The sequence below is a fragment of the Tympanuchus pallidicinctus genome, unplaced genomic scaffold (assembly GCF_026119805.1).
Source record: "Tympanuchus pallidicinctus isolate F22 unplaced genomic scaffold, pur_lepc_1.0 scaffold22, whole genome shotgun sequence".
Lineage (NCBI taxonomy): Eukaryota > Metazoa > Chordata > Aves > Galliformes > Phasianidae > Tympanuchus > Tympanuchus pallidicinctus.
This window is the reverse complement of record NW_026294739.1, coordinates 35,229,394-35,240,295: the sequence shown is the minus strand read 5'-3', so window position 1 is coordinate 35,240,295 and position 10,902 is coordinate 35,229,394. Positions and strand designations below refer to the sequence as shown.

The 10,902-nt window shown below is 42.3% G+C and overlaps 1 protein-coding gene across 1 annotated transcript in view; it reads right to left on the bottom strand.

The window, feature by feature from the left end:
• Positions 1-437: 437 nt before the first annotated feature.
• The window catches only part of LOC128082107 (histamine H3 receptor-like), a 15,231-nt gene continuing 4,766 nt past the window's right edge, over positions 438-10,902 (bottom strand). The window contains exons 2-4 of the mRNA XM_052685944.1: positions 4,328-5,028; positions 4,089-4,255; positions 438-2,079 (exon numbers count right to left, since the gene is read on the bottom strand). Of these exons, the coding sequence (XP_052541904.1) occupies positions 1,198-2,079; positions 4,089-4,255; positions 4,328-5,028 (1,750 nt within the window). The 3' untranslated portion in view covers positions 438-1,197. The remainder of the gene's footprint in view (positions 2,080-4,088; positions 4,256-4,327; positions 5,029-10,902) is intronic.

Below are 10,902 nucleotides of genomic sequence, written 5' to 3'. Positions count from 1 at the left end.
GAAAATGACAAATATAATCCTAGGAAACCTAAGAATTACAGAGAAGGTAAGAATTAGGTTGTTGCTCTGCTGGTTTGGAAGTGGAGGAGGAATGGAGGGAACCTCATGGCCTCATTTGCTTTGTGGTGTAAGTAAAAAACTTTTGAATACCATTACTCAGTATCTGCTGATGCTGTCCCTTTTTTAAGAAAAAAGTGAAAGCAGACTCTTTGTTATGAAGCATTCATAGTAAAATGTGATTATTATGTTCATGTAGATGCATTCATATGGTTGGAATATGCCCTCTTAGAATATTTGTGAAACTATGTTTAATTCTTAAGGTAACATGTACTTGTAACTCAGGAATTACTTCTTAATAATAGTTTCGTGGCTTCAGCTGCAGTTATTCTCATAAGCTTACTTCCGTATGCTCTTGGTTAAGATGACAGTCGTAACTCTTTCACAGTTGGTAATTACCTTTATTGAAATTTTACAAAATGAACTTCATCATTAGTGAACTTTCAGATCAGCTGTGCTAAGATGCTTTTTGGCTGTGGCACTGAGTGACTGTGGATGTTCAATAGCTATGAATTGTTCTCAGAATTAAATGTCTGTAAAACTGTAGAAGATGCTAATGAAGGTGGAAACGAATCACCTTTTCCACCCAAGTCAGCGTTCCTTTATTGGTATAGTTGTTCAGCTTTTCTGGTAACCTGACTGTTCTGGTACCTCTTGTTCCAAGCTTTTCCTTGGTACCATTAGTTGGTTAGGGACTGGGGATTTCCTCCCCAAAATGCATATACCTAGCAGCTAAGACCCTGAAGTCCTTACAGAGTGGCTGGGGGCAAAATATAACAAATCCAAACTAACTAAGTTTTACTTAAACATTAATAATGAGACACTCCCCAGTTGTTGGATATGAAATTTGTATTCCCTTTTTGTCTCTTCAGTGCTAGTACATCATCACCAGAAAGTACACTGTAGGCAAATCCTTGAAGAGCTTTGAGAAATTACCTTTGTTTTCATTGATTGCTGTTTCTTCAGCTATGCAGATGACTGTATTCTATAAGTTCCTGAATATTTACTCATCAGTGTTCCCTTAAATATTCAGTGCACAGTGCATTTACTATTTACATATGAGTATTGGCCAGTTTGTGTTCCCACTGAAAGCAAGATGTGCTTACTGACAAATTTCACAGGTTTTTTTTTTTTTTTTTTTTACATAAAAATATGAGGATGAATTTTAACTTTTCCTGGGCACAGGAGTTTGATAAAGGCTTTCCTGAAGCTCATGTGGCATAGTGGGTACAGAATGGGATTAATGGCTGAATTCACCCACAGAAGCCAAAACGAAGTCTCATAAAGTGAATGTAACACACAGTGCCCATGGCAAGCTGCTCTGATGATCATTAAAAGTGTATAAGGTGCCCAACACAAACCAAACACACTTACAATAATTGCTAAAGACTTTGCTACTCTTTTATCTCGAGTAAGTCTAAATCTGTTTGTCACAGCAGCGTCTGCTCTCGTGGTGGTGCCGCCTGTGTCTTCTGTACTTTTACAGAAACTGTTCCTATGAGACTTGGTCTCTACGTCCACCTGAAGTGGTGTAAGGTCTTGATTGGCATTCACATTTAATGACTGACTGTCAAATTTACATAGGCTGAGCCTTGAAGCCTTCTGCAGGGGAGAAAGGCTGCTTGCTTTCTTCTTCTTGTGTTTCTGTCTGTTAGCAGGTTTTACAAAAAATATGGTGTGTTCCCTTTTTTTCCCTCGGAAACTCATCTCACAGTCCTCTTGGCCAGGAGATAAGTTTTCATTTCTAAGGGATATGCGTTTCCTAATATTGAGGTAAATGCTTAAGTTGAAGTATGTAACAGTGATGAAAGGTGTAAAGAATTCAATGGTAGAAGCAATCATTAGGAAATACCAGTTGTAGAAGAACTCTGCATGACATTCTCCTTCTGGAAGGATGCTCTTCTGGGCTACGTACTCCCAGCTGAGAATGGCTGGACCATAGAGAAGAAAAGCAGCAATCCATACAGTGATCATCTTCAGTATTGCATTTCTGGTCTTCCCTTTCTGTGCTCTGTAACTCACCTGAGAAAGGAAGAAGTCATGTATATTAATGGCATCTCAAGTGGTTCCATGGGCACCTTGGAATGTGGACCTCTTATCTTTTGAAGGTTGATGATAACATATATTGGTTTGGGGGTAGGGGTTACAGGCTCACAAAACCACAGAAAAGATGTTTGTTAGAGTGGGTGTTTCAGAAATACTATCATGGTGATGGGTAGGTTCTGAGAATGTGCATCAGACCTTACAAACTAGAAAACAGGCTTTTCTGAAGTAAATTCTCATTGCAGTTTCTAGAATTAGCAGTTACTAGTTGCTTATGTATTCTGTTGCATAAGCTATGACACAAGTTTACAGTTTATCAAAGCTATCAAAGACAGCTCTTTGAAATTCATTGATGTATTCTATATTAAACGATCTAGAAACTGTAATAAATGAATAGAGCTTGCACAGGTATTCTGTGAATGCAGACCCTCAATGCTTTGTATAGATAGCTTTTTTTTCTTAAGCGAAAATTGCCCACAAGAAGAAATGGTGAAGAATTTCTGTTTTATACCCTCATTTTCATTTTGTCACAAATTACTTACAGAACTGTTACCTGCAAGTGGGATTGATAAGAGTATTGTGGTCTGCAGAATGCTTCACAGGGTGAGTATTTTTTCTTATTTAGAAAACAGGGAATCTAAGGTGCCACAAGGGTTGTATGGCGTTAAGTCAGTAAACTACATCAGCACTATAGAGTAGAACCTCAAGATCATCTAAGTTTTCATATTCTAATTTGCTGGTGTACCAGACAATATTCATATAATGAATTGGAATTCCACCTTCCCGTCTCTACAGTGGTTAATCCCAGGGGCCTATGACACAATATTTTGGAATACAAAGTCCTCACCCTTGAAATCTTGAATTCATGCCCGTTGTCCCAGTCTGTGAATTTTGGTCTCCAGCGCTTATGCTGTTTTGGTTAGTATGGCAGTACAGCTGAGGAATTCTGTGTTTGTCTGAATTGGGTCTCATTTTTGCAGTCCTTTTCAAGACTGCTCCTGAAATCATTAGCAACTTCTGTAGGAAGTTTGAAGCTTTCACTGAGAGAATAATTTAGAACTCATTCGCGTATTCTCATGTTGCTCTACACCAGTAGGCAGATTCTGTACTCTTTGGGAGGGATTTTTATATGGACGATTTATTTGAAATGTTTCAAAGAGGCTGAACTCTATCATTTATTATAAACAGCTTGGTTCTGAAACCATCCAGTCTATATTTATATTATGTGTATAGTCATGAGTGTGGTTTCTAAAAGTAAAATTCATGGCTAATACAGAACTTAGAAAATAAAGGAATGTTGTGTTGACTATTTGAGAATTAATCTGTTTATTTCTCCCTGTTGGAAAAAATAGTTGGTGAAATACTAAGCTACCTATGAACCGTGTTAAGTGCTGTTGTTTCTTCTAACTATTTACTGAAAAGTTATTGTTGCTTCAGTGTGATTTACATTGAACAATGAAGCTAATTCAATGTTTTAATGAAATACGAGTGAAATGGTGCTGAAGAATAGCCACGAACTGCTTGTAGAAGAATGAGACCTAATGCCAGAGATAACGTGTTGTTTGGGCACCATGGAAGGGCTTAGTACCTGGTGCAGAGCTCTGCCCTTACTGGAGGCTGGCAGTAGGTGTGTTGCTGTGTTCGAGGGAATGCTCTGTTGCATTGGGTAATGATTTTCTAAGCTCTTCTAAGGTGTGACTGCAGAAGAAGTGAGAGGCTCTGCTCTTCTAGCTTCAACAGCAGCACGTACAGCCTGTGCCAGTTTCTAAAGCAGCAGAGAAGTGAGAAACAACTCTCCTTTCTCCCAAAGCCAATTGTTCCTAAACCTACTTCCAGAACAGTGTGGGTGGATCGAGGCTGCTCCCATCTCCTGTGTTGTCTGAGGAGCACGAGGATCACCCAAGCAAGCCCTTCCTGCAGCTGCTCTGTTCTGGGCTGCTCTGCTAACCGCGGCTTTTGCCGTTCGTGCCCTGGAGCGCAGCCCTTACCGCCTTGGTGACAGAGATGAACCTGTCGAAGCTGATAAGGACGATGTTGAAGACGGAGGCGGTGCACACCAGGTAGTCCACCACCAGCCACAGCTTGCACAAGCCCCGGCCGAGCCTCCACTCGCCCGTCAGCACGTAGGGGATGTAGAGCGGGATGCAGAAGCCGCCTGTGGACACAGCCGGTGGTGACTCTCGCGGCGCACCGCGCTCCCCCGGCCCTTCGCCGCCCCGGCACTCACCCACCAGGAGGTCGGCGACGGCCAAGTTGAGGAAGAAGAAGTCTCCCTGGGTGCGGAGGCGCCGGTCCACCACGAACGCCAGGATGACCAGTGCGTTGCCCAGCACCGTGACCAGCACCAGCAGACCCATGAGTGCCGCCAGCAGAGCCGCGGCGGCGCCGGAGAAGGGCCCCGCGCGCTGCCCGTCCGCCGCGCAGGCGCCGCCGGCCTCCCGCGAAACGCCGGACCGGTTGAGCCGCGCCGAGCCCGGCCCCATGGCTCGCCCCGCGATGCTGGCCCGCGTCTGCCGCGCGCCCCGCGCTGCTCCCGGCCCCGCCCCGGCGGGCGGAGGGAGGGGCCGGGCGGGAGGCTCGCCCCGAAGGGACGGCGCTGGCCGTCTGCGGACCGTTCGCGCCCTGCCACGCGCCTGCGGGTCCTCCCCGGGGTCCCCGCCGTAACCTTCGCTGAAATCAGCCGCTGGTAAGCTCTTTCGTAAGAGCGGCGAAAGATCTGTGTAAATCTGCCGTTTGAAATAAGTGTTAGGAGCGATCACAACAGCTTTGTGAAGAGAGGACGGTGTGTGCGACGTCAGGTAGGGCGAGCAGCGCAGCTCTGTAACGGCTGTCCGTCGGGTGCCTGAGGTGCCGCCCTCGAGCCCCCGGCCGCTGCCTGGGGTGCTGGGGGTGCCTGCGAGGCCCCGCACATCGCTGCCTGTGCGATGCCTGGCAGCAAAGTGTTCTCACGAAGTGTGCCTGTAGCATCCTCTCCCTAAAGCAAGTAAGGGAAGCTACCACAGTGAAGCAACAAGAAACTGTAGCTTGTTACCGCACTGACTGCTCCCTTATTTGGGGCTGCTTTTTCACTTTGTTTTGAGCTGAGTTCTCAGTTTGCCATTCACGTGAGTTGGGGCGGCAGCGAGCGTGTGGGTAAGTGCTGCTGTCTGGTTGTGTGCTGGTATGAAAAACATAGAGGCAGCCAAGACACACAATGAAGAGAAGTATCTCAATCACCAGGAGAACATGGGAAAGTTAATTTGTTCTTTATTGAATAATCACTCTTGAATGGATATTTTCAGGTGTTTTCTACTGACGTGTGTTGGTTTTCCTTTAAGAACATCAGCTCTTGGGAGAAGAGCTTCCCTTCAAGATGTACGTTGTAGTGGTGTGGATATGTTTAGGAATACTCTGAGGACAAGCTCGAAACACACACGGGCGAGAGAAGAGAACTGCAGCTCGTTGCTCCCATTGTCAGAGCAGGCTGTGCTGGAGGGAGGGCACTGATAACCAGGCCTGACGGTGAAGTGAAAGAGCATGAAGAGCTCTGTGTAAAACATTCTTATGTAAGGCTGAGCTGTAGACTTCTGAAAGTAAATTTTGTTCTTGATCTTAAATAGTCTCTTGCTGAGAATCAAATAACTAGAATTGTTAAAGAGGAATGACAATAGCCCAAGATAATAATGAAAAATGTTACATTTCCCAAGGCAATCAATATTGATGTGTTCTGAAACTTAAAACTTTTGTTCCATGATTCCTTCACTGATAATCGTTTTAATTTCCAGAAGATTTCTCTCAGTCCTTAATGAAAAAGGGAGCTGTCTGATTCATGCAATTTCTCATGACTAGTGTATGTGGGTGAGCACATCTACAGAAATGACAGAAAAACAGAATGTTTTTTCCCCCCATCCCAGGCAGATGACTCTTTCAGAACAGGCCAAATTCATCATCCGAATGGATTTGGGAAAGCTGCATTGTGAGGGGGTAGACTCCAGCTGGCTGCATATCCTCTTGCTTCAAAGACAATCTCCTCTTTAGTTAATCCCTTCTTCGAAGTACAACTGGGATAGTAAGCATACTTGAACTGCATATTTCCCAGAATCTCAATTTGGAATTACATCGTTGTGTCTTTTACCAAATAACATCTTGTACATTTAGTAGTTCTTCCTTTGCTTGTTCCTTATGGAGATATTTAGTTCTAGTCCCAGGACTTCACGTACAGGATAATTCTTTCCTGGTGTATATGTGCTGACTGGCATGAAGCTTTAGGCTTTAATTTCCAGTGGTCTGAAGAGCACTTCTCAGTGAAACAGATGCAAGCATACTGTAGCTGGAACCATCGCTTACTTAAAGGAAGTTGTTAACTAATTTGCATGTTTCTGAAAAGATATGTAATTTCTAATAGCCTTGTTTAAGGATCTATCAACTGTTCTCTAGCTACTTGTTGGTATTTCATAGTTTAAAAAGAAAAAAAAGCCTCCTTGGCCAGGAACAGTGGAATGATTTTTAGACTTGAGAGACTATACAGGTTGCTCTATCAAATGATAAATCCTGCTGTCAAATGGGACTGAGCACAGCTAAATGAACAGGGGAAACAAAAGTCCGTAATGATCATTTCCTATTAAGTTTATACACTCTGCCAGTCAGGTTTTTGCCTGCATGGTGGTTCACTTTGTTCTTTTAATCTTCTCTAGGTGTCTTCCTGCATGAGATGCAATAGTTATTTAAAAATAATAATTCCTCTTGTTCCTGCGCGTGTAGAGAAAGCAAACCTATTTGATCTGTGCCAGTGTAAAGACATCTCGTTCAGAGTGCATGGTGTTAACATCTGCTGATTATGCATTTTCTTCTGTTCAGTAAAGAAACATTCAGTCCAGTTCAGTCCTGTGCATAATGAGTGCTGTGGCATAGCAAGGTTTGGTGTAGGTATCAGTGCTAACAGCTGGCTCTGAGTAGCCCCACCTGCCTTTAAGACACATAAAGGCATGGTTAGAGCTTAAAATTGAGACAGTACTTCCTTTCTTGTGCAAAGGAGGAGTACTGCTACCCACTCAGTCCTTATGAGCAGTGTTGTCATCTCTTCACACGTAATAAACTGGTTTCCATCTGCTTCAAATGTGATCTGCTGCTTGATGAAGATCTGTTTTGTTTACGTGTACTACAGTGCAGCACTGAGGAGGTCGTAGTGTGCAGGCCAGGGTTCTGCTGTATTCTGCATTCAGGTGATGTCATTACTAGCTAATGCTCTTGAAAAATTAGACTGGCCACAAGATCCCAGAAGTAGTTATCCCATAGGCAACTGCCTCAAAGTGAAACCAAAGTTGTTAGCGCTGAGGAACATCATAACTGAATATATTATAGGCACTAGGAATAGTTTTATTCCATTTTGCTCCTCCTAGATACACTCAACAGCTTCTCACACTATTCCGTGTGCATGGTACTACCAATCAAGTGATGCAGCATATTTGGCTTTCATGTCTTTCTCATCCTGACTGTTGATGTATGGATATTTCACTTAAGAACTTTCATTCATGTTGTCCAAGGGTATCAGCACAGTTTTGTCTCTTGGCTGTAAGCATGTTGCAGATGACTTAATGTTTGTTTATGTAGTTATTTGTATTTAGTGAGAGCTGGACAGACATCAAAAACATCTCTCAGTACATTGGTGGGCATTGCAAAAATGAGAGAGGGATTGTGTTTTTTCTCTATTCTTAACCGGTTCTCTCTTCTTTGTACTGACAGTGACCAGACACATGATCTTACGTCCTTAGCATGCTCAAAGTGCTGTGGTATTTCTATCCAAACTGTTGCTGAGGTCCCAGGATCCCCTTTTCCCCCAATGAACGGCATCCTCCAGAACGGAGCTGGTGTCCATCTGGCTTCTGCATCCCTTGTGGAGACTACATTCCCTTCACCTTGGCCTACAGGGAGGCTTCTTAATAAGAACAGGTGAAATTAAGAGTACGTTCATGTAAGAAAATCCAACACATTTAATGAGGCTGAATCATTACCATGATTCAACACATGGTAAGTGACAAATGAAATTAAAAAAAAAAAAAAAATGGTAACAACAACAAAGCTAGAGAGAACAGTTGGAAGAAATTTTCATGATAAGTCAAACGCTCAGCAGTACTCAGTTATGTTCCCCCCTCTGGTCTTTCAGTGCTCTCTGTATATAGGCAGTCTTCAGTGCTATGAATCAACCATTCCTGAAAGAGGTGTATGGGAAGTGATCCTCCAGCAGTCACTGAGCTCCTTCACTGACTTCAGTATGCTTGGGTCAGCCCCTATTGTACAATTCTCTGGGCAGCACAAAAGGGCTGATTTTAGCTGTGTGCAAAAGGGAAAACTGCAATACATGAGTAGGAGGCAGAAGCCCATGTTCTGTTCTTGGCTCTGTCACAAACTTGTACATTGGGCTTCAAAGAAAGTCTCTTTTTTGTGCGTTTCCCTATTCTTACAGGGGACAGGGTACTTAAAACTCTTTCAGAAATATTCTAGAAGCAACAGTGTTCAAGATTCACAGCTAGACAGACTGTAAAACAATGGCAGCAGAACAATAGCTCTCACATCCTTCTCTGTTCATAGTTAAACTCCATAGGCAAGGCAGCTCCCACCTGCTGAGTGTTCAGATAGATTCATCTTTGCACATGGTGGTTAAGCATGCTGTTCCCATTAGTGTCAGTGGGAGTTAAATAAGCAATTACAGAACATTAAGGGGAAATGCTAGCCTTTAATCATCCTTTACTTAAAAAAAAAAAAAAAAAAAAAGCATCCTGAAACTGAACTAACACATTTCTTTTTAAAGTGGTCACTGACACTCCTCATATGCTTGAAGTTCATCCTTGATTCTGTGCTAGAAAATATCCCTATCCTGGGTAGAGCTCTATATAGCAGTATTAAAACCATTGCTTCTGTGTGTTACAGTTAAAAAATTGACCAAATCTAAATGTGCCTTTTTAGCAGTTCTCCAAACTGCACTGTCTCTGTGTTGGGCACAGAGCTGAAAATGTTTTGCCAAATGTGGATGTCATTAAATGTTCTGTTCTGTAGAAAGAGTTTATTTCTTCAGGAGAGCTTCATACTGGACTTAAAGTTTTGTCTCAATGAAAGTAGGGAATTGTTTCCTGTGTTGGAATGTTGTGTTTAAAGAGCGTTATTCTGTGATGAAATAGTTGAGCTTTTCAAGTAAAGGAAGATTTCATTTCAAAACTGTTGTAAGTACTGCAAAGAAAAATAGGAAAAAAAAAAATTATGAACTGTCTCAAGTATGGAACTAAGAAAATGTAAGAAAACAAGTTTTCTGCTGGAAAAAAAGCTTTTGGATTTGATGCAAATCCTTTTATAGTCTTTTTCTGTTATGCATGAATGTTATGCTTATATTTTGAAATAATCCCATTGTTTTCCATTTCATACACCATTATTTCTTATGGCTCTACTGGTTATCCCGATCTGCACTTCCACCAAACATGAGTAATTACCTCTCTTAAGAAAAGCCACTGCTCACATAGGACTTGAAGAGTGAACCTTTAATGTTCTTTTGTAAAATATTTGGGTTTCTTGTAGTGCTGCTCAGGGGTTACATGTACATAACCCCTCCTAGCTGAGACCTCGGATTGGAAATTAGCTCCTGTGTGCTTGGATTCTCCAGCTTTAAGAGAAGAACTTCCAGGCCCCAGGAGGTTGTGGTAAGGGTCAGTAAGGAGACTCTTAGCATTTCACATAAGTGATGGTGTGGTGTTGGTGGCTGTACGTGGTGGAGAAAGCTGGGGATGGGACAGCTTGGGGAAGTGCTGCTGGCCAGCATTGTGTTATGTGCATCACCTGGCACTTCAGGAGAACTTGCAAAATTACTGGCTTCCACATTTTTAAGCCTAATAGTTCAGATTATTTTTCAAAGTGGGAATTTTTACTCTCATACATTGGTCTGTAGTGATGGACTTTTACTGTGTGTTTTTCCTGTGTTGGACAGCTATCAGGAAAGCTTGCCAGGGGGACACCCTGCTTCCCAACTGTCTTATTTTGAAGACAATCTTTTGTTCTTTTGTGAAAAAGCCTGGCTGTATTAATGCAGTGACAGATTCTCATTAGCACACAGTGCACTGCTCTGCTACAAAAGTGGTGTATCTTAAAAAGACATATCTATAAAAGAGCATGTAAACAATATCCAGGGGTTTTTTTTTTTAAAGTTGGATGAGAAATATTTTCCATTTCAGTTGAATTGTGTTCTACATTGTAGACACTGTTACAGAGTGTCAGTGCATACAAAAGGAAGAAATAGAGTGGCTTCAAACACATATAAAAGTATTGCTTCTATTTTTCAAATAAATAAGGACCTGTTTTTGAAGGGTAAGATTTCCAGATACAAGGGGAAAAATTTATTTGGATGTCAGTGGTTCATTCAAAAGAAAAATAATTTTTGTCTTTAAACTACTTAACCGTTATTTTATTTATTAATTTGGCTGTAATTTAAAGTTTATACATCCTGGTTGAAATGCATCTTTTCATTGTTTTGTTTGAATTCAAACATTTCTTCTCAGAAGGAGCGGTGAGGCAGCGGAGCAGCTGCCCAGGGCGTGGGGAGTCACTGTCCCTGCAGGTGTTGAAGAAGAAGTTGGATGCTGCACTGAGTGGCGTGGTTGGGAGCAGGCACTGGCATAGGCTGGTGGTTGGGCGAGGTGACTTTAGTGGTCTTTCCAACCTGGATGGTTCTATGATTCCATGATAACCAAAATAAATTCTGATCTTTTTTTGGGGAAAAAAAAAAAGCTTCTTTTTTTGATTCAAGCTGTTGTGTTAATTATGATCCAATGCATAAATTGC